The sequence below is a fragment of the Arvicola amphibius genome, chromosome 15, assembly GCF_903992535.2.
Source record: "Arvicola amphibius chromosome 15, mArvAmp1.2, whole genome shotgun sequence".
Lineage (NCBI taxonomy): Eukaryota > Metazoa > Chordata > Mammalia > Rodentia > Cricetidae > Arvicola > Arvicola amphibius.
Window position 1 is genome coordinate 35,074,317 of NC_052061.1, and position 23,476 is coordinate 35,097,792.

General features: G+C 41.4%; 2 protein-coding genes and 1 long non-coding RNA gene across 5 annotated transcripts in view; 2 read left to right on the forward strand and 1 right to left on the reverse strand.

The window, feature by feature from the left end:
* Fcsk (fucose kinase) overlaps window positions 1–12,643 on the forward strand; it is a 39,457-nt gene extending 26,814 nt beyond the window's left edge. Inside the window, exon 25 of the transcript XR_005283321.1 lies at window positions 12,540–12,643. The gene's annotated coding sequence lies outside the window, so the exon portion shown is untranslated. The remainder of the gene's footprint in view (window positions 1–12,539) is intronic.
* Cog4 (component of oligomeric golgi complex 4) overlaps window positions 1–23,476 on the reverse strand; it is a 33,799-nt gene that overhangs the window by 8,460 nt on the left and 1,863 nt on the right. For 2 of the 3 annotated variants that reach the window (XR_005283322.1, XM_038312683.1), the window contains exons 2-12: window positions 22,989–23,071; window positions 21,449–21,563; window positions 20,577–20,751; window positions 18,507–18,700; window positions 15,744–15,849; window positions 15,096–15,253; window positions 13,593–13,651; window positions 9,775–9,908; window positions 5,189–5,307; window positions 4,573–4,739; window positions 3,009–3,174 (exon numbers count right to left, since the gene is read on the reverse strand). Coding sequence is in view for 2 of the 3 variants with exons in the window: in XM_038312683.1 (XP_038168611.1) it covers window positions 3,009–3,174; window positions 4,573–4,739; window positions 5,189–5,307; window positions 9,775–9,908; window positions 13,593–13,651; window positions 15,096–15,253; window positions 15,744–15,849; window positions 18,507–18,700; window positions 20,577–20,751; window positions 21,449–21,563; window positions 22,989–23,071 (1,476 nt within the window). In the remaining variant the exon portion in view is untranslated. The remainder of the gene's footprint in view (window positions 1–3,008; window positions 3,175–4,572; window positions 4,740–5,188; window positions 5,308–9,774; window positions 9,909–13,592; window positions 13,652–15,095; window positions 15,254–15,743; window positions 15,850–18,506; window positions 18,701–20,576; window positions 20,752–21,448; window positions 21,564–22,988; window positions 23,072–23,476) is intronic. The other variant, XM_038312684.1, reaches the window with a different exon arrangement.
* Window positions 13,631–18,457, forward strand: LOC119801918. Its single transcript, XR_005283323.1, has 2 exons — window positions 13,631–13,731; window positions 18,270–18,457. It is a non-coding gene; the product is annotated as an uncharacterized LOC119801918 (long non-coding RNA).

Genomic DNA, 23,476 nt, shown 5'->3' on the forward strand with positions numbered 1-23,476 from the left:
TGAGACAGAGTTTCTCTGTGTAACAGCTCTGGCTATTCTGGAACTCACTGCATAGGCCAGGCTGGCCTCAAAAGTGTGGGGATTAAAGGCATGCGCTGCCACCATTCAGCAAGTTGGTGAGACTTTGGCTCAAAACAAACATTGGGGGGCTGGAGAGATGGCTCAGTGGTTAAGAGCACCGCCTGCTCTTCCAAAGGTCCTGAGTTCAATTCCCAGCAACCGCATGGTGGCTCACAACCATCTGTAATGAGATCTGGCGCCCTCTTCTGGCATGGAGGCAGAATGTTGCATACATAATAAAATAAATAAATAAATAAATCTTAAAAAAAAAAAAAAAAAACAAGCATTGGGAGATATATTTTAGTGGCCAGTGTGCTTGCCTGGCATGTGTGAAGTCTTAGGTTCGATTTCTAGCACTGAAGAAACAAAAACAAGCAAACCAAAACCAAATAAAATAAAGATGCTTGTTCAAAGACATGTTTGGTGTGGTAGGTCCCAAGAAGCCAGTGAATGCTTCTGAGCCTGGAAATGAAAAATGAATATAAGTTCTATGGGAGGGGGGAGCAAAAGAAATAGAATGCAAACAAAACAAAAGATGTAAGTTTATCATAGTATGATGGTGTTTGCTGGGCATTTTTGGTAAAGTTCTCAAAAAGTAATACATTTCATAAGTAAACATTTCTTAGGGCTTTTTTTATTAACTAAAAATTATTATTATTTGCTGGGCAGTGGTAGCACATGCCTTTTTAATCCCAGCACTTGGGAGGCAGAGGCCGGTGGGGATCTCTGTGAGTTCAAGGTCAGCCTGATCTACAAGAGCTAGTTTCAGGACAGACACCAAAACTACACAGAGAAACCCTATCTCAAAAAACAAAAACAAAATTGTTTGTGTGAGTATGATATGTGCACGGTGCAGTGCATGTGGCACAGTGCAAGTAATTGCGGTCCGAGGACAACTGTGGAAGGTTCCCTCCCTCCACCTCTACATGGGCCCCAAGGATTCTTGCTTGTTTGAGATAGGGTTTCACTATGTAGCTGTGCCTGGCCTAGAATCTCTGTGTAGACCAAGCTGGCATTGAGCTTACAGTACTGGTATTAAAGGTCAGCGCCACTGTGCTCAGCCTTTTAATTTTTTTTTTTTAAAATAGACACAGTCTCAGCTGGGCGGTGGTGCACACCTTTAATCCCAGAGTTTCGGAAGCAGAGACAGGCGAATCTCTGTGAGCTCAAGGCCAGCCTGGTCTACCAAGCAAGTTCCAGGACGGCCAGGGCTATACAAAGAAACCCTGTCTCGAAAAACTGAAGATAGTTTCATGTATACCAGGCTGACTTTGAACTTTTTCAATAAATAGGGCTGTCTTTCAACTCATTCTCCTGCCTCCACCTCCCAGGTGCTGGGATTATAAATGTACACTAGGAGCCTAGGTTGATCCTCCTTTTGGAGAACACCTGTGACATCCTAAGTGCTGGGATTAAAGGTGTGAACCACTACAGTTATCTCAAGGGAAAAATTTTCAATGTCAGAAAAAGAACAAGGCATCTTAAATAACCATGTTGGATCTGTCTGGTAACTAGTTAGTGTGATTTACCTGTCCAGGGTAAGGTAGCAAGTTTTAGGCAATGTCTCTGAGACCAAGAACACGAATTTGAGAGAAGTGGAGCACTAAGAACTACATGGATACATTTTTCGCATACAATCTATCTGTGGACTGTTGACTAAAAGTTCAGCTTTGGAAGTTTCCTTCAGCCTCTAGGCCTCAGGCACCAAACTCCTCAAGTCTAGTGATATGGAAAACAGAACACGAAGGACCTATAACAGTGCTATTCCTATTCATGTCAAGTCAGCACATGCCAGAGAGACCTGATTATGAACCTCAGATTCTTTTTGTGTTCTTCAGTATGTTGCAAACTGGCTGCTACCCTGTACAGACGCTTTCATCCTTTTGGGCTTCTCTGTCCCTCTTACCATACGATGGGAAGACTCACGACTTCATCACATCTCTCGCTCGTGTGGCTAAATGCCTTCTGTCCTCCTTGAAACATCTTGATAGTAGTCCAGGATAACCCTGAATTCATTATCTACCTTTCTCAGCTTCCCAAGTGCTGAGATAACATGCATGTTCCAAAAAGGAAGTTACTAGAAAAGCAGCATTGGGAGGCATAAAGGACTGGTATCCACCAAGACTGTGGCTTCTTCTCAGAAAAGTATATAGAAGCCTGGCATAGATAGATGTTAGATTTGTTTTTGTGGTGGGTGCATACAGTGTAGAGCCTCTCAACAGCTTGGCAGAGGAGTCTTGGGAAGAACACTGAGAAATAAGGAACCTAGGCTTTTGGCAAAAAAGAAAAGAAAAGCAAAAACAAACAAAGAAAAAACATATTATGCCTCAGGTTTGCTCAGAGCAGGTTCCTGGGTAGGAAGTGGTTTCAGAACCTAGAGGAACATTCCTTAAAGCTATTTTCCTTTTTTTTTTAAAAAAAAAATTTATTTATTTATTATGTATACAATATTCTGTCTGTGTGTCTGCCTGCAGGCCAGAAGAGGGCATCAGATCTCATTTCAGATGGTTGTGAGCCATCATGTGGTTGCTGGGAATTGAACTCAGGACCTTTGGAAGAACAGGCAATGCTCTTAACCACTGAGCCATTTCTCCAGCCCCGCTATTTTCCTTTTTTATTAAGTTCTAGAGGAAAACTCTTCACCCTGAGGCTTTTTATAATTTGGCTAAGAGGTTGCAGTATAACCTCTCAAGGGAGCTGGGAATGTGGCTCAGTTGGTAGAGAACGCCATGCCTAGCACTGCTAAAACAGGACACACACCTATACTCCCAGCACTCCAAAGGCAGAAGCAGGAAGATTGAAGTCAAAGGTCATCTTTCATTACATAGCAAGTTTGAGACCAACTTTGGCTATAAAACCTGTTTCGAAACAATAAAACCCTTAAAAAAAAACACAAAACAAAACAAGAACAAAAAACTGACCCAGCTGCCAGCCTGAGGGCCACCTACCAGGAAGGACAGCTTGGCTTCATCAGTGCTCTCAATGCCTTTTGTGTCAAACTTGCCCTGCTGGAGGCTGCTGTGCATGATGTTCACAGCACTTGTCACCCCACGCTGGATGTCTTGAAAGGTGGTGGCGGGGAAGCCCATCCGCAGCTTATTACACAGAACATCCCTGGGGGGCAGAAGAGCATGTGCTGAGTTAGTGTTCAACCTGACCAACAGGACAGCAAAAACAGAGCACCCACTACCTGGACTCTCAGTACCAGCTGCCTTTTTTTTTTTTTTAAGATTTATTTATTTATTATGTATACAGCATTCCTTCCATGTATGCTTGCATGCCAGAAGAGGGCAACAGATCTCATTATAGGTGGCTAAGAGCCACCATGTGGTTGCTGGGAATTGAACTCTGGACCTCTGGAAGAGCAGTCAGTGCTCTTAACCTCTGAGCCATCTCTCCAGCCCCACCAGCTGCTCTTTTGGGGTGGACCCCATTCTTCTTCAGCAACTACACTGTCTGTGATGGTTCTGACAGGGTCACTGTGGTTCTAGCTAATGTCTGCTTCTTCATCAGGCTTTCAGTTATTACCACTGAGCATCATCAAAGAGTGGACAGTCAATACTGGATTTTCTGTTCTACTTCAGAGGTATGTGGCCCATGACAAAGGACACAATCTCTCTAAGCCCCAGTCCCACATCTATAAAATGAAAGCACAGTTCCCATATCAGTTTCTTTACTTTGTGTGAGGGGACACATGCTACAGCAAATTTGTGTAGATGAGGGAGGGAACGACTTGCAAGAGTTGGGTTACCGTCTCCTATGTGGGCCCTGGAGAGTAAATTTAGGTCATCAGATTTAGCAGCAAGTATCTTTGCCTACTGAGCCATCTCATCTGCCCTACATCAAGGTTTCTATACAATTAAATATTGGGGGGAGCTGAACTGGACATGGTGGCACACACTTTTAATCTCAGCACCCAGGAGGCAGAGGCAGGTGGGTCTCTGAGTTTGAGGCCAGCATGGTCTACAGAGCCAAGTTCCAGTATAGTCTGAAAAAAACAAAAAAACAGTAAGAGGGTGGGGACTATCAGTATAGTCCTTGGCTTGTAGAGATGGAAAATATGTCTTTATAACTATTGCTTTTATCTAAACTACATGCTTTTCTTTTGGGTCTGAGGGTAATGACACGTTCAACATACTTTAGTGATTAGGTTAAGTAAAGTAGTTAGGTAATTAAGGCTGATGGACAGTTGCTCCAAGCTAAGGATATTACATTAGGAAGAGTAGCTTCAAAGTTTATGTTTCTTTGTTTTTTCGAGGCAGGGTTTCTCTGAGTCCTGGCTATCCTGGAACTTGCTCTGTAGACCAGGCTGGCCCCAAACTCAGAGTTCCACCTGCCTCTGCCTCCCAAGTGCTGGGATTAAAGGCGTGTGCCATCATGACCAGCTAGCTTAATCTTGTTCGGGACTGAATTTGACCCATAATGAAAAAAGTAAAGAAATAGTTGTGACTGAGGAATCAAGATACACCTAGAATTTCTATGCCTCAAAAGCAGAAAGGGAGCCAACAGTACCTGAAGTCAGCTTCCAGCTCTCTGGTGGCAAGGTTGATCATGGCACAGAGACAGTCGATGTTAGAGCTGGACAGCGCTCGCCCAATGCACTTTTTAACAATGTAGAAGACATCATCCACCATGCTGGATGTCAGCTGACCCTTTTCATAGGTATCCAGAGCCACAGCCTAACAAAAGGCAAAGCCCTCAGTGAGTATATCCCAGTTCTGAATGTTCTAGATAGTTCTGTTCATACCAGTTTCTGCACCCTTTCCTATACCTTAACAAAACAACATAAAACCACCTTACTTCCTAATGATCACTACATTAGAAAACTGAGTATTTGGGACCTCTGCCTTGGTGATATCCAATATCTGGGATGTCAGTATACCTGCAGGGAGGCAGGGAACAAGGCTCTATAAGGAGCTGAGCTGTTTTCTTGTAACCTTTGGGAAAGACCCAGCTGGAAACATGAAGATTATGACAACTCCGGAGATGTCCTCTTACACACAGCAGTGCTACCCAGTATGCATTGGAAAATACTCTCAAAGCAGGACCAAGAAATATGACCATTTCATTCATCCTGGCTTCTTAGACAGGAAGCTCCACTTGCAAGAGATGTACCCTAATGTCCTACCTTATTGACAGTCTCCCTCATGAAGTACTCCTCCATGGTAATATAGAAGCCAATTAGCTCCTGCATGGTACAGCTCAATAGGCAGTTATTGAGGAGTTTGTCCAGGCACTTCTGGTGCTCTAGGGGACAGCCAAGAAAGGAATATTCACTTTTTCCCCCAAGGGAAACAGCAATGTTTTTCATTTTTCAAGTTCTCTTCTGGTTTTCCAAACAGGTTCGTATTTTCCATGAGTAAAGTCACTTCTCCCAGAGTAAACAATTTTGTACAAATCATTTAATTCCTTTTCAACAGTTCTCCAAGATTGCACAGAAGACAAAAGATGCATGCTTCCAGGGCAAAGATCAATATATACTAGATATAAAGCACATTATCCCCTATATCAGCACTGTCATATAACCTCTATATGAACACTGTTCAGTAGGTGTATCTGTGATGGTAGAAATTTTAAAATATATTTATTATTACTGTGTTTGTTGTTTGTGAATAATGTGTGAGAGTGTGGCCCATGCATGACATAGTGCTCTTGTGGAGGTCAGAGAACAACTTTTAGGGAGACAGTTCTTTCTTTCTACCATAGGTTCGAGGGACTGAACTCAGGTTATGAGGCTTGCATAGCAAGCACTCTCACCGTCTGAGCCATTTTGCCAGCCCAGGACATGGTGTTTTTGTTTTTTGAGACAGGGTTTCTTTGTGTAGTAGATCTAGTTGTCCTGGAACTAGCTCTTGGAGACCAGACTGGCCTTGAACTCACAGAGATCCACCTATCTCTGCCTCCCGAGTGCTGGGACTAAAAGGGTGTGCCAACACTGCCCGGCAGGACATGTTTTATAATTATGCTATCCAATATAGTAGTCAAAAGCTATGGCATGGCTGGGGAAATGGCCCAGTGGGTAAAGAGCTTGCTGTACAAGTATAGGGCCAGAATTCAGATAATCCATGTTAAAGTCAGGGGAAAGCATCATACATGATGGCACATACATTCAATTCCAGCACTCGGGAGGTCAAAAGTAGGGAGATCTCTGTAAATTCCTGCCCACCAGGTCTACATAGTGAGTTCTAGGCCAACTAGGGTTACATAGTGAGGCCAGTCTCAAACCAAAACCAAGTCAGGGAGTTGGCAGTCTTCTTGTAATCCCATCCTGGGAGACAGAAACAGGGAATCCAAAGAGTAAACTGGCTAGCCAAAGTAGGGCTCAGCAAGAGACACTACTTACTTTAATATGTAAGGTAGAGAGCAATTGAAGATACTCAATATGAACTTTGGGCCTTCACATACATACATGTGCACCTTCTACATTCATCCAGAAACATGTGAACATACATACATGTGAGAAAAAAGTCAAGATAGGACACCCCATCCCCATACCCCTTTAACAAAATCTTGCTATATAACCTTAGGTAGACTCAACCTTGTGGTGGTACTTGTATCTTAGCCAAGTGTTTGAGGGCTGGGCTGATCCAAAGCTTTCTCTGAGGCTCTAAAGTGTGGAGAAGGAACATAGCTCATTCTCTAAAACTGGCAACATGCTTGGCAGAGCCAGTAATAGCCTGAAGCCAGGGCCTGGGGAGATATCTCCTGAGGCCCTGATGTTTGAAGCCTGGAATATGGTTGGTAGAGCTGATAATGGACAAGGGCCTGGGCCTTGGGGGAGCTGTGGCTTTGGATCCTGAGAGCTCAATTCTTCCTGTTTTACCGGGCTATAGCTATCAGTTCTAAGGCCGCTGTGTGCTTGGTCTGTAATGTCCTTGAGATACTTCTATGTTCCCCTAGAGCAACACTTTTTGATTAGCTTTCCACTGACTTCCTCCCATTTCTCTCCTGGAATAGTACAAAAGACACTGTACTTCTTAATAAACTTGCTTGGCATAAGATTATTTTATGCAAGGTCTCCTACCTGTTCTATCTTCTTTATCTCCAATCCCCTGGATCTTACTTCTCAGGCCTCTGTCACTAAAGAATGACTTGCTGGTCCAGGTCAGCCAAATACTAGCATTACAAGGATGTGCCACTATGCCCAGCTTTTAAAAAAAAATTTATTTATTTATTATGTATACAGTATTCTGTCTGTGTGTATGCCTGCAGGCCAGAAGAGGGCACCAGACCTCATTACAGATGGTTGTAAGCCACCATGTGGTTGCTGGGAATTGAACTCAGGACCTTTGGAAGAGCAGGCAGTGCTCTTAACCTCTGAGCCATCTCTCCAGCCCTTTTTCCTTCCTTTCTTTCTTTCTTTCTTTCTTTCTTTCTTTCTTTCTTTCTTTCTTTCTTTCACACTATGCCCAGCTTTATGGCCATTTTTCAGACAACTGTGGCTAAGAACTGAGATTCAAATTTTAAATTTATTTTGGATTTTAATTTGAACTTTACAATTTTAACTTATTTTTTTAAGACAAGGTTTCCCTGTGTAGACCTGGCTGTCCTGGAACTCTTTTGTCGACCAAGCTGGCTTCAAACTTAGAGAATCACTTACCTTTGCCTCCAAGTGTTGGGATTAAAGGTGTACTCCAACATGCCTGATTTTAATTAAATATTAATTTCAGGGGCTGGAGAGATGGCTCGGCAGTTAAGAGCCCTTGACTGCGCTTCCAGAGGTCCTGAGTTCAAATCTCAGTAACCACATGGTGGTTTACAATTACCTGTAATGGGATCTGATTCCTTCTTCTGGTTTGCATGAAGAGAGAGCACTCATACACATAAAATACATGAATAAATACATCTTTAAAAAGAAGATTAGGTAAACTTTTATAGTCACTCACATGCACCTGGAGACTGTTATGCTGTACAACATAGATCTGAATAGTGATGGTTGTTATTCACATTGATAAGTACCTAACTCCAAATAAATACATAATTCCCTATAAAGAAATTAAATAACACCCCTGCCATGTTTTATTGGCATAAGTCACAAAGAATGTCAGATACTACATGAGTCTCCAGGGTTGCCAGTAGGGGACCTGCAGATTCTCAACAGGAATTCAATACTCTCTTTTTTTGAGCATGGTTTCCATTACGAGGATCAGGTTTCACTGTGGGCTTTTGGAACTCTCCTACCTCAGCATTATGAGTAGCTAGGTCTACAGAGGTATGGATCACTATACCTGGCATGTACATACACAGGCCTGTAGTAAATCTACTGGGAAGTTGGGGTGAGATGGTTTCTTGAGATAAGCCTGGATAACATGAGATACACTTCAAATCAACAATAATAAGACACTCGGGAGACAGAGACAGGTGATCTCTGTGAGTTCGAGGCCAGCCTGGTTTATAAAGTGAGTTCCAGGACAGGTTCCAAAGTTACAGAGTTACAGAGAAACCCTGCCTTGAAAAACTGAAAAACAAACAAACAAACAAACCCAAAAATCACAAAACAAGAAAACCAGCCAGGTGGTGGTGGTGCACACCTTTAATTACAGCACTTGGGAGGAGAGGCAGGCAGATCTTTGTGAGTTCAAGGCTAGCCTGATCCACACAAAGAAACCACCTCAAAAAACCAACCCAAAAAACAAACAACAACAACAAAAAAACAAAAACAAAACCCAAGAAAAGTTTATATGCAAATGAAACCGCACAGTGAACCATCTTTTTAAAAATTTTTATTTATTGGACAAGAAATGGTCTTTAAAATTTTTTGTTTTATTATTTTATGTGTTTAAGTGTTTACCTACATGTGTGTCTGTACACAATGTATGTGCCTGGTGCCCACAGACACCAGAAAAGGGTTCTGGAGCCCCTGGAACTAGAGTTAAAGGCAGTTGTGAGCGTCTATGTGGGTGCTGGGAACTGAACCCGTGTTCTCTGGAAGAGCAGCCATTGCTCTTAACCACTGAGCAATCTTTCCAACACCCCTTGTTTTTTTTTTTCAATGCCATCTTTCTCTTAAAAAATTATGAGTGGTAGAACTGGAAGACCGGGATAGGGTGGAAGACTTTCTCTATTATGTAGATCCTCCCACCCCTCTTTTGAGACAGGGCCTCAAACTCAAATATCTGCCTGCCTCTGCCTCCAAAGTATTGCGACTAAAGGTGTGCACCATGCCCAGCTTATTTTTTCTTTGTGAAAGGTTTGCTACATAACTCAGTGCTGGAACTAGAGGCATGTACTTCCATATCCTGTTTGCGCTATATACTTAAGCTTACTGAGGTGTAACTTCTAATCCACAGAATTCACCATTGGATGTGCACGATCCAATGATCTTTACCAACTTACTATATTTGTGCAACAATGGCTATGATCCAGTTTCAGAACGTTTGTCATTTCTAAAGTTCACTAGTGTATACAGCTCTTTTGCACTAGTTAGATATTTGCATGCACACTTTTATTAAGTCTAACTATAAACGAGACCCGGCACACAGAAAAGTGTAAGAAATGAATGGACATTGGTTTTCCTTGCCTTTAGATAAAGTGTTTAGAAGCTTCAAAATTCCAGTCTAATTCTAAGATGTGGCACACTGAACATTTCCTCTAAAGGTCATTTTGTTCAGAGACTCAGTGTTTTCTTATTAGGGACTCTGTGGCTTGGCTGTGACAAGACAGTGCCAACAGCTTATGCCAGTCCTCCCACCCAATGTGAAAAATATTTTTTACCTTGCTTTACATCTTCTGAAGCCATGGAGTCCCCCACCTCAAAATCTGCGCTGATCCTCTTCCTGAGGAAGCGTAAGTACAGCTCACTTCGGGCATTCATCAGGGTGACCTCAGTCAGGACGGGGTCCAGCTCCCTAAGATAAAGAACACAGGGAATAAGAATGCTCTATTCCTCTAAATGAAAGGCTACAAGGTAAACACAGATTCCCTCCTCCTAGCCCAGGTACAAAAGGATAGTTCTGCCTGGTGGCTGCATTGCCTCATTTGTCATAGAGACATTTTCTTTTTCTTGCTTTAGCAGGGTCTCCCTGGTTGTTTTGGAACTCTGTAGAAAAGGCTGGCCTCAAACTCACAGAGATCTGCCTGCCTCTGCCTCCTGAGTGCTGGGATTAAAGGTGTGTGCTACTACACCCAGTTTCAACCATATTTTTCACTGGCTAGTATCTGAATCATTTACCTCCAATATAAAAATTATCTCTTCTTCTGTAAAAGAAAATATTCTTCCCTAATCTTAATTGAACCATGAGATTTTAAGAAACACCATCAAACCATCTGTCTCAGTGAACAGCCAAAACAATCCTGAGAAAATGAAATTTGAGGACTTGAACTTCCTGAATTCACTGGCTAAGAGTGCTTGCTGTACAAAATGAGGACCTAAGTTGGAATCCCCTGCACCCATGGTTTTTTTTTTTTTTTTTTAAAGAAAGAAAAGAAAGGAAAAAAAAAAATAAAAGAAGCCAGGCCAACCAGCCTACCTGAAACAGCAAGCTTCAACTCTGGTGATAGACTTGGTCTTAAGTAAGTGAGGTGGACAGGAGAAGAGGAGGAGAGTGACAGAATAGGTACCCAAAGTCTCCTCTGACCTGGGGACTCACACTTATAAAGAAACACACAACATGCACTTGAGCGCATGTATACACATGTACAAACACCCCCCCAAAGCTAGTGAAGACTATGCATTGCTAGTGTAAAGATACATGTATAAATGGAATCGAATTGAGAGTCTAGGTAGCCAACTGGTTTTTTTTTTTTTTTTTTTTTTTTTTTTTAAACAGGATCTCTTTATGTAGCCTTGGCTGGTCATAGACCAGGCTAGACTCAAACTCATAAGGATCCTCCTGCCTCTGTCTCATGAGTGATCTTTATTGAGACTATTAAGACAACTGAATGGAGGGATGAATGACCCATTCAAATGAACTGTGCTAGGACCACTGATATCCACAAGAACAAGAAGACGAACCTGTTCTCACTATAAATACAAACTCCCTTCACACACCGAAAAGAACTGGACAAAACACAAATCTGGTCATACAGTTTTCACAGTCCTCCATTACTGATACATGACCTGAGCCTGACTGTCTAATGACCCCCTAATGATCATCTTATTTCAGGCTCTCTCCAGTATTTTGCACATACTTTCCTTATGCTATCTGGGTCACTCTTTCTTATACTCAAACTCATTCTTCCAGTATCAGGCTTATGGCCATCTCCTCAGAAAGAATTCTTGAAACTTGATCACATTTGGTTATATCTCATTACATGCTCTCTGTACCTTATACTTCATATACCCCAGTGGTTAACAACATGTATTCTAGAACTAAACTGCTTGGATTCTATTTCTGGATCTGCCATTTTCTAATTTTACTATCTTGGTCAAGTCATTTGGCATCTCTAGGCTTTAGTCTGTTCATTTGAAAATAGTTGTAATTAAATCAGTGATTTACTACTGATTTTTGCTTCTCCCAAGGGACTACAGTGGATAGAGACAAGGATGCTCCTATTCATCTCAGAGTTTACAGGACAGTTCCTGAAAAACAAAACAAAACACCGAAACTATCCAGACAAAAAGCGAGTAGTGTGGAGGTTAACACACCTTGGACTAAGTGGTTTAATATTTGTTAGGTACTGTCTAGCATACAATGAATGTTATATACATGTTAGCTATCATTATTATCTATTATTAATATTTGTTAAGTACTGCCCAGCATACAATGACCATTATATACATGTTAGCTATTATTATTATGCTGGTTAGGTTTTGCTTGTTTTGGTTTTTCAAGACAGGATTTCTCTGTGTAGTCCTGGCTGTCCTGGAACTCACTCTATTGACCAGGCTGCCTGCCTCTGCTTCTTGAGTGCTGGGACTAAAGCATGTGCCACCACTGTGCAGCTGCTGGTTAGTTTTTGGTTTGTTTTTTTTTTTTTTAAGTCAATTTAACATAAGCTATGATATTCTGGGAAGACCCTTAAATGAGAAAATGCTTTTATAGGACTGTACTACAGGCAAGTCTGTGAGGCATTTTCTTGGCTGATGACTAGTGTGAAAGGGTCCAGAACCCTGGGTAGGTGGTGCTAGCCCTGGGAAGTAGCCCTGGGATGTACAACAAAGAAAACTTAGCAAGCCATGAAAGACATGTCAGTAAGTAGCACTCCATAGTCTCTGCTATCAGTTCCAGCCTGCTTGAGTTTTTGTGTCAGCTTCCCTTAATGATGGACTGTGATTAGAACATGTAAGTCAAACAACTTCCCCACCCCAACTTGCTTTTGGTTATTGGTGTTGATCACAGAAACAGAAAGCAAACTAGAACAATTACCATCAATTTGATAGACTGTAAGTGCCATAAGAAAGGAATTATATTTGGTTTTGGTCACTTTGCTAGCCTAGGAACCAGTATCTGGCATATAATATGTACACTGTAAAAAAATTTTTATTTAATTTTTAAAACTAAAACATTTAAAAAGTTTTTTCTATTTTATGTGTATAGGTGTTTTGCCCACAAGTACGTCTACTCAACAGGAGCATGCAGTGCCTGCCTGCAGAGGGCAGAGAGGGTGCTGGAACCCCTGGAACTGGAGTTAGAGATAGTGTAAGCCATTTCTCCAATCCCTTAATTTAAAAAAATTAATTATGTGAGGATGTGGATGTCTGTATCTGGGTAGGTGTAGACGCCCACAGATTTTAGAGATGTTGGATATCTTGGAGCTGGAATTACAGGTGATTGCTGAGACACTGATTTGGGTGCTGGAAACCAAACTTAACCATTGAGCCATCTCTCCAGTCCCTAATTTTGTTTTGAATTAGGGTCTCATTATTATAGGCTAGCCTTGAATTTACTATGTAGCTGTAACTGACTATGACCTTGAACTTCTGATCCTCCTGTGTCTACCTTCTGGGATGCTAGTTATTATAGGCATGAACCATTCTTGTTTTTATGTGGTGTTGGGCTTTGTACATACTAGGTAAGCACTCTTACCCATGGAGATATCCTCAGCCACTGATCTGTTATTCTTTATCAACTACATGTGTTATATAGATATTTTTGCATGGTATCTTGGAGTTGGAAATTGGTGGCTCATGTCTGTAATATCAGCATTTGGAAGACTGAGGCAGGTGGATTGCTATGAGTCTGGCTGCTCTTCAAGAGGACCTAAGTTCAATCCTGAGTACCTACATGGCAGCTCTCAACTGTAACTCCGGATCCAGAGGATCCGACACCCTCACACAGACACACATGCAGATGAAACACCAATGCACATAAAATAAAAATAAATTATTTTTAAAAAAGTGAATAAAATCACTGTGGGCATGGTGACACAGGTCTTTAATCCTGGCACTTGGGAGGCAGAGGGAAGTGGATCTCTGTGAGTTCGAGGTTATTCTGGTTTACATAGAGAGTTCCAGGAGAGCACAGAGAAACCTTGTTTCAAAAAACAAAACAAAACAATAAAAGAAAATAAAAACTAAAAAACACATTTTAACAAAGTCTCTAAAGTAGATGTAAAGAGTAATTGAAACTCATAGGCTGAAGGATTATTACCTTGGTTCAATTTTTTCTGTTGCAGAATTTCTCATCAAGTTACTCTGGACAAGCCGGAACTGCAAAACACCACAAAAATCAATCAGAACAGTATTCCTGCTTCCCACTGGCCATTCTTGCCTATGAGGCTAAGTATCAGGTTGCTAACTAGGTTTACTTTTCTTTCAAGCTAGGGGTGGACTTTCTGGCCAAAGACTGCTTTTGGTTTAGGCACTACTTAATTTTTTTTTTCGAGACGGGGTTTCTCTGTGTAGCCCTGGCTGTCCTGGAACTCACTCTGTCGACCAGGCTGGCCTGGAACTCAGAGATCCGCCTGCCTCTGCCTCCTGAGTGCTGGGATTAAAGGAGTGAATCAGCACCACCTGGCCAATTAATTTTTTTTTTTACAAGGTTTCTCTGTAGCTTTGGAGCCTGTCTTGGAACTAGCTCTTGTAGACTAGGCTGGCTTCAAACTCACCGAGATCCGCCTGCCTCTGCCTCCCTAGTGCTGGGATTAAAGGCATAAGCCATTACTGCCTGACTAATTTTTATTTATTTTTATTTCATGTATGAATATTTTGCCTGCAATGTATGTTTAGTGTATGTGAAGGTCAACGACAATGGAAGTGCTGGAATCAAACTCAGGTTCTTTAGAAAAACAGCAAATGCTCTTAACCACTCTGGCCCTTGTAATTCCATTTAAAAGTAACACCAGGAGCTGGTGAGATGGTTTAGTGGTCAAGGGCACTTGCTGCTCTTGGTGAGGATTGGGATTTGTTTCCCAGAACCCATGTGGTGGCTAACGATCATCTGTAACTTCAGTTCCAAGAGATCTGGTGCCCTTTTCTGGCCTCCATGAGTACTAGGCATGCACATGCTGCACATACGTACACACTTTCAAAACACTCATACAGAGAAAATAAAACTCCAGTAAGTCTTAAAAAAAATAAAAGTAGTGCTAATGTCATTTTCATGGACTACTGTCTAGTTTCCTAGTCTGGGGTTTTGCTTATAGATATGAACCAATCTATCTGGCCTTTTGTTTTTTTGTGACAATGACTTACTATGTAACTCAGGCTGGCCTGGATCTCCTTATGTAGTCTAGGCTGGCCTCAAGATAATGGTGCTCCTGCTGCTTCAGCCTCCCAACTGCTGGGATTACAGCCATGTACCACCAAGCCCAGCTGGCCATTCCTATTTCTATATGCTACTTTTATTTCCTGTGCTTATAGATATGGAAAATAGTTCTGAAAAAGAAATCCATAAGGAAAAAAAGGTAAAATTCAGAACAAATTATTAATATTTGACATTCAACAGTATCCTAGGAGAAAAATCCTCTTTGCATCACTAGAGGGCACTGTTGTACATTCAACAGCAGAGAATTTGATCTTGTTTCTGTTAAGGTAGTAATAGGCAAGGTGCAGAACTGTATACCTTCAGCATCTTTCCTTTTCCTTCTCCTTTACTGAGTGCCCTGCCCTGACTAAAGCTGCTTTCAGCCTGCAGGCAGTTTCCTCTGCTCACCTGCTGGTGGTAGTCCCTCTGCTTGATGAACTTGTTCACCACGGTCTCCACCTGTTTGTCACATTCCACTTGAAGATGCTTGATCAGGGTATAGAGTCGGCCAGGTCCATAGTAAGTTTCCACTATGGGTTGGTGGGTTTCCACAATTCGGGCAATCCCTAGAAGAAAGTAAGAGTTGGACTCCACATGCTTTTTCCATAAAATAAATTCCTTTCCCCATCAAAGATTAACTTAGTTCTAACTCAATTCCTCTCAGCTACCGTACTATTTGAAATGGATAGTTCTAGTTGTTGCTTGATGTTGCTAAGAAAATTTATTAAATAGAAATGGTGACTGGTATATGAACAGGCACTTGAAAAGTCATAGTAAGGTTGTTTTCTCTAGCAGGGTCTTTAGAATAAATCATCTTCCTTGTAGTAATTTATTTTAGGTTAAATTTAGTTTTTGTAAGTTTAGGTCTTGAGGGCTAGGGATGTTAAACATTCTGGAGACTCCAATCTTGCTAATCAGATACTAATCTGGAAACTGGTCAACTACAGAAAACTACAGGATTGGATCAAACACACCTGAGTAGAGGGAAAGGCAAGGCAAGGATGCAGATGGCGGAAGAAAGAGTCTTTGGTCTCCCTAGAGTAGAGAGAGGCTCACCCTCAAACAGGAGAGTGAGAGTATCTGCAAAGATGACGGCAGCTCTTCGGTCACTCATGTCTGACCCCAGCACCAACAGCAGGTTCTCCTCAGCCTTGCTGGCCACCTGAAAGCAGAAAGAAACCCACACGTATTTCTCAGACCAAAGGCTTCCTGTCAGCTTTTCTTCCACCATGTTCCCTTGGTGGTTAGAGGCTGGAGGCAGCATTGAGGAACCTCTTTGTGGGTGCTCAAGCAGGACAAGGAACCCAAGAATGTGATTACATTTATTTACTGATTGATCGACCGATTGATTGGAGGCAGGGTCTCACTATATAACCTTGGCTGGTGGCCTGGAACTTGCTTGCTATGTAGATTAGGCTTGCCTCCAAGGTACAGAGATCTACCTGTCTCTGCCTAGTCAGTCCCAAGATCAAAGTGATGTGTCATCATACCCAGCATGCTCTCCTCTTCGGGTGAATAAATAATCTTTTAATCTCTGAAAATATGGACTACTATTACCTAAAAGGAGAAAATACTCCTAATTTCAATAATGATCTTAAATGTCTTAAATGTAACTTGATGTATTTATAGTGCTTTGTTGAGGGGGCTGGAGACATGGATCAGTGGATGGTTTAAATCAAGCTCACTGGCTTGATTCAATTCTCAGAACCTACAAAGTAGCTCATAACCATCTGTAACTCCAGTTACAAGTCCTCTTCTGGCCCCCACAGGTACCAAGCATACAAGTGATGAACAGATATACATGCAGACAAAATCCCCATACACATAAAACACAAATTAAGAAAAATTTTTAAAATTAAAAATGTACCATAGGACATTTTATTATTGAGTCAGGGTCCCTCTAAACAGTCCAAACTGGCTTAGAAGTGACTGTATAAATGAGGCTAGCCTTTCTTAATTTAGTGATATTTCTGCCTCAGGCTAGCATCACAAACACATGCTATACCATGATGCCTAGCAACTGTACTTAATTAAATGTTTTATTATATCACAGTGTGTGTGATGTGGGATTCCCCTTTATATGCTAATGAATATGTTTTCTTTTTTTTTTTTCGAGACAGGGTTTCTCTGTAGCTTTTTTAGAGCCTGTCCTGGAACTAGCTCTTGTAGACCAGGCTGGCCTCGAACTCACAGAGATCCGCCTGCCTCTGCCTCCCGAGTGCTGGGATTAAAGGCGTGCGCCACCACCGCCCGGCATGAATATGTTTTATTACCATTGGTTAATAAGGAAGCTGTTTTGGTCTATGGCAAGGTAGAATATAGGTAGGTGGGAAAACTAAACTGAATGCAGGGAGAAAGGTGGAGTCAGGCAGTTGCCATGTAGCTGCCAAAGAAGAAAGATGCCAGAACCTTACTGGTAAAGTCACAGCCCTGTAGCGATGCACAGATTAATAGAAATGGGTTAATTTAAGATGTAAAAGCTAGCTAGGAATATGCCTGAGTCATCGGCCAAACAGTGTGTAATTAATAGTTTTTTGTTTACAACTGAGTGCGTGTGCGTGTGTTTGCCTCAGTGCATGTATGGAAGCCAGAGGACAATTTACTGGAATTGTTTTTTTTCCCCTCTGTGGGTCTAAGGGATTGAACTCAGGTTGTTAGGCTTGACAGCAAATGACTCTACTCACTAAGTCTTCTTGCTTAATTTATGTTTGTTTGTTTGAGATGGAGTCTTTCTATGTGGCACTGGGTGTCCTGGAACTCACTATATAGACTAGGCTGGCTCAGAATTCCCAGAGATCTGCTTGCCTCAACCTTCTGAGTACTGGGATTAAAGGCATGTGCTACTATATCTAGCCATCTTACTTAATCTTTAACTAAATTTTTAGAATCAGTAAAGCACATATTTAAATGTTTAAAAGGAACAAAGTCCTTTCTCTTCCTACGTCTCAAGATCCGAGTTCCTTTCCACAATATTTAGTTCTTATATAAGTATGTATCTTTACTGCCACTCTCCTCAACTGAAATAAGAATGACAGCTTACTATTTTATACCCTATTTATTTAACAAACCACAAATGTTATAGAGCGATGGCTCTCAATCTGTGGCTTGTGACCCCTTTGGTAAACTTCTACCTCCAAAAATATTTACATTACAATTCATAAAGTAGCCAAATTCAGTTATGAAGTAGTAATAAAATAATTTCATAGTTGGGGGTAAAAGACTGCAGCATTAGGAATCTTGAGAGTCACTGTTATAAAGTAAAATAAGCCAGGCTGTGGTGGCACATGCCTTTAATCCCAGTACTTGGGAGGCAGAAGCAGACGGATCTCTGTGAGTTTGAGGTCAGCCTGGTCTACAGAGCTAGTTCCAGGACAGGCTCCAAAGTTACAGAGAAACCACGTCTCAAAAAACCAAAAATAAAATAAAGTAAAATAAACTAGTAAATGTGGAATGGTTTCCTTTTTCTTTTTCTTTGTTTTTTTTTTCTTCTTCTTCTTTTTTTTTTTTTTTTTTTTTTTTTGGAAACAAGGTCTCTACATAACCCTGGTTGTTCTGGAACTCACTATGTCCTTTCCTTGCTAGGACATCCAATTCCTTCACTGACACTGGAGCCTACTTCTTCGGGATTCTAGCACATACAGAAACCAGCTGAGACATCCAGCCTTGTGGGATGAGCAACTACTGGATTCTTGGAATTTTTTGTTCACAGCTAGCCATTGTTGGATTATCTGGATTGCAGCCATTCCAATAAATCCCATATATATGTTATACATTTCGTAAATTCTGTGACTCTTAAGAACTGTAATACAATGCCCATACCTGTTTGCAAAGGTATTCTGAGAATTTGCTTAGCCCATCCTCATGTAAACCTAGCAGTGGGAAGATCTTGAAGAATCGTTCCACCTGGGGCAAATCACCTTCTTTGGTCGCCATAGCAAACTTCTCTGCTACTATGCCTTTAAGACGCTGCTCAGCTTCCTGCAGTAATTTCAGGTTGGCATCAATAATGCTTCCTGCTCAATGGAGAGAAAAATGAAGATCAATGTAAGGAATGGTGCTATATCAATCGGGTCCATGCCAGTATGTGTACCATTATTCATATGGCAAATATGTTTAAATATTGACTGTGTACAAGATACTAGACTAGCAATGTAGATGAATGAAAGATGAATCTGCCATGATTGTATCATGAAAGTTATAATTAAGTAAAAGATAAGATCTGTGTCTTAATATATATAATAATTTATGAGAAAAGTCCCAAGAAAGGTACCTAAAAGTCACATTTCTGGGTGAAGTAATAAAAAGACTTCCTAGAGAAGGTTATGTATCATCTCTTAAAGCTGGACAGGACTTTAAATTCTGAGTATGAGGGATACATTCCAGGAAAGGGAACTATAATAAACAGATAGAAGCAGAAGTATGAAGAGTATCTGCAAAATACTGCAAGCAATCTATGTCCCAGCCTACAGAAGAGCTAGAGTCACTTGCACACAGCATGAGGACGAGTGGCTTCTCCAGAGATGGAGTGACTCAGTCACAGAAAGTCAAGACCCTACACGAATTTTTTTAGTGCATGTATGTGTAGAGTAGAAGACAAACTTGGGTGTTATCCTTAAGAATGCAGACCATTTCCTGGCTAGGTGGTGGTGGTGCACGCCTTTAATCCCAGCACTAGGGAGGCAGAGGCAGGTGGATCTCTGTGAGTTCAAGGCCAGCCTGGTCTACAAGAGCCAGTTCCAGGACAGGCTCCAAAGCTACAGAGAAACCAAAACCAACCAACCAAACAAATAAAAAACAAAAACAAGAAAACAAACCACAGTCCATTTCCTTTGAGAGAAAGTCTCTCATTTGCCTGGAGCTCACCACCTATACGAGACTAGATAGCCAGTGAGATACAGAAGCCTGTCTCTGCCTCCCAGTACAGGACTGCAGGCATGTGCCACCATGTCTGGCATTTTTACATAGGTTCTGGGGATCAAATTTAGGTCTTAATGAGGCAAGCACTTTACCAACTACTCTATATTTTCCAGCCCAAGAATTTAATTCTATAAGTGAGTAATATGGTTAAGCATCAATAACCCACTAGCCAGAGACTCAGAAAATATAAGATCAGTTTCCTTTTCCATTGTCTCAGAGTTTCTTAATTCTATAAGTGAGTAATATGGTTAAGCATCAATAACCCACTAGCCAGAGACTCAGAAGATATAAGATCAGTTTCCTTTTCCATTGTCTGAGTTTCTTTTGCCATGGTAAAACACCATGACCAAAGTCAACTTGAGTTGGGGGTAGGAGTTCTTTAGTTTATAGGTAACAGTACATCATTGGGTAAGCCAAGACAGGAACTCAAGGTAGAAACCTGGAGGTAGGAACTGAAGCAGAGGTCATGGAGAAATGCTGCTTACTGAGTTGGTCTCATGGACCACCAGCCCAGATATGAGTGATGGGCCCTTTTACATCAATTACTAATTAAAGAAATGTCCCACAGACTCACCTATAGACAACCTAGTGTAGGCATTTCTCCATTGGGGTTCTGCCCAGGCAACTCTACTTATGTCAAGTACGCAAAAATAGCAACTATCAAAAGGGCATATTATCTGTCCTAGGATGGTACAGAATTACACCATACTACCAGATATAGAAATGTCCTAATATCACATACATTCCTAATTTTGCTTTGTTTTTGTTTGTTGTGTTTTTAAGAGATGTGGGTCTTACTTTGTATCCCAGGTTGGCCCTGAACTCATGGAATCCCTGTCTCAGCCTCCCAAGTGCTGCACTACAGACTTGAGTCACCATACCTATTAACACACACTTTTCTTGATTGAGTTTACTTAGTTTAGGTCACAGATGCTTACAACCAAACCATAATCAACCGTCAAGGATACTGACCTTCTTTGCCTTGTCGGCTGAGCTCAATGACTGATTTGTCCAGGCACAAGTAACGATGAATGTGGGCTGCAGCCTGCTCATAATCTTCATTCCTCAAAGCAGTCTGAACACCATCCATGCAGAACTTCAGGTCCAAGATGTCATCAGCTCTCTGAATGGCCTGATAGAGGCGGTTCTGTAAGAAGTCTTTGTTAAAGACAATATCCTATTCCTTCAAAGCACTCTTCAGAACGTAGAGAGATTTAGGAGCTGTCAGTCCTTTTCAGCTGTAACTGGCAAATTAAAAATACTACCACAACCACTTATCTTTTAAAACTGTTATGGGTGATAATCAAGACACTAGCAGATACTATGATTTAATTAAATGTGATTAATTCATTTTAATAGAAGCATGAATGAGAATAATCTATATTTATTTTGTTAACTTTATAACTGAATCAAGATGTATGTAATATCAGAAACATAACATCGTTGTGCTGGAATCTAATCTAAGGCTTCAGTGTATACTAGGTAAACACCAAGCTGCATCCCCATTTCCTTTATTGACATTACATTACTTGACTTTCTTATGTTAAACCACCTCTGCATTCCTAGGATAAATGCTACTGGTCTTCGTATGTTTTCGTATATAATTCTTTTTATATGTTGTTGGATTGCTCTTAGTGCTTATTGAGGATTTTTATTTTTATATGCATAAGAGCTAATGATCTAGAGTTTTCATGTGGTATCTTGTCTGGTTCTGGTATTTCCTATTGCATTTTTACTGGATGGTTCTTTTCTAGTCTCTAATGTAATTTCTTCCCTCCCTCCTTCCCTTCCCTCCCTTTTGGTATTTGGGAGGGAAGCAAACATCAAAAGCTCAGTGGGATTACCTTGGCCAGGTCAAGCTGACGGACTTTGCTGGACACATTCTCAGCTAGGTTGCAGGTAAAGGTGATCATTCCAGCCAGCTGCTCTGCATCTCCCTCAATCAACTGCAGGTTGGGACTAGAGACAGACATTGTCAGGGCATACTTATCTGCAAAGGCAGAGGGAATGAACAAGAGGGAATAAGGGTGTGTGTGTGTGTGTGTGTGTGTGTTTCTCCCCTGGATGGAGACTGTGTCACGTCTCCAACTCTTTCTCTTTGTTTGCTCTGATAATGATCTCTAATGTAGGACTGGACAGCCTTAAATTTATTGTGTAAGCAGTGAACTCCTTGATCCTCCTGTTCTTGCCTTCCAAGTGTTACGATTACAGGTGTTTAATACCATGCCCAGGGTGCCTTGTCCCTCTCAACCCTTTTTTTGAGGCAGGGGTTTAAGCTGGCCTCAAACTGAGATCTTCCTGCTTCAGCTTAGATTATAGACATACAACAATGCTCAGCAAATATACAGAATTGATAAAAGCAGTAGTTCTTCTTTTTTTTGCGGGGCGGGGGAGCTTCAAGACATGGTTTCTCTGTGTAGCCCTTGCTATCCTGGAACTTGCTCTGTAGACCAGACTGGCCTTGAACTCAGAGATTCCTCTGCCTCTACCTCTTGAGTGCTGAAATTAAAGGAGTGTGCCACCTCCACCACTACCAGAAAAAAAACTAGAATTGCCAAACAGAATCACTTGGGAAAATTATTAAAATACATATATCTGGACCCCACCAACCACCAAAATAGTCTATAATTTATGGGTTTTAAAATTTTCTTTCCTTTTTTTTCGTCTTTGAGACAGGGTTTCTCTGTGTAGTCCTGGACTCATTTTGTAGTCCAAGCTGGCATCAAACTCAGAGACCTGCTTGCCTGTATACCAAGTGCTGGGACTAAAAGCATGTACCACCACCACCTGGCCAAAATTTGCATCTCTACTAAGGTTATCTGTGGGTCAATAGTGATTATTTTTGTTTTGCTTTTGGATAGGGTTTTACATAGCCTAGACTAGCCTTTTAGCTCACTATGTAGCTGAAGCTGGCCTTGAGCCCCATATCCACCTATCGCCTAGTTATTAGGATTTTAAAGTTGTGTAGCACCACGCTTGATTGTAGTTTAAGCCAAAGACCTTTGTTCTTTTTTTGGGTCTCATGGTCCATGCTGGCCTTTAACTCCTGATACCTCCAACTCCAAGGGTTGAGTACAGATTTGAGCCATCATGCTGAGTTCCAAGGACTTTTTGATAACTATCAAAGTGTGTATCCTTAGGTGCTTACTTTGAGTTATTGCTCCTTTCCATTTCAAATGCTTGTCATTTCATAAAACAAAGTTAGGAAAAAGAATCCTCTGTTTTTCTTTTCTTGAGACAGGAACTCACTCTGTAGCTTAGGCTAGTTTTGAACTTGCAGCAAGCTTCCCACCTTACCCTCCTAAGGGCCTGGACTATTGGCTAAGAAAACTAATTTTATCCAGTGGTCCCCACTGTACAACCTTTGCTGTGATATATACTCACCCCATTCTGTGGAGAGTGACCATCTTACTTTCAATGGTGCTTTGCTGCTCCAAAAGAGCATCTAGCTCTTTCTCCACCACTTTCTGGAACACGAACAAACATTTTAACTCAGAATGAGTATGAGTAATTTTCTTTTTTTGGAGGGCAGGGAAGGGGCAGGGTTTCTTTGTGTAGCCCTTGCTATCCTAGAACTTGCTCCATAGACCAGTATAGCCTCAAGAGATCCGCTTGCCTCTGCACCACCATGCCCAGCTAGGAATTTCCTTTTTAAGTTACCGGGAGTTAAATTTATGACCTTGTACATGCCAGGCAAGTGTTCAAATATTAAACTCTATCCCTAGCTCTAGGAAGAAGGAACTTTAAGCACTTTTAGAGTTATCTACTTCGCTGGGGATAGTGGCACACATCTTTAATGCCAGCACTGGGAGGAAGAGGAACTTGGATCTCTGTGAGTTTAAAGCCAGCCTTGTGTATATATCAAGTTCCCA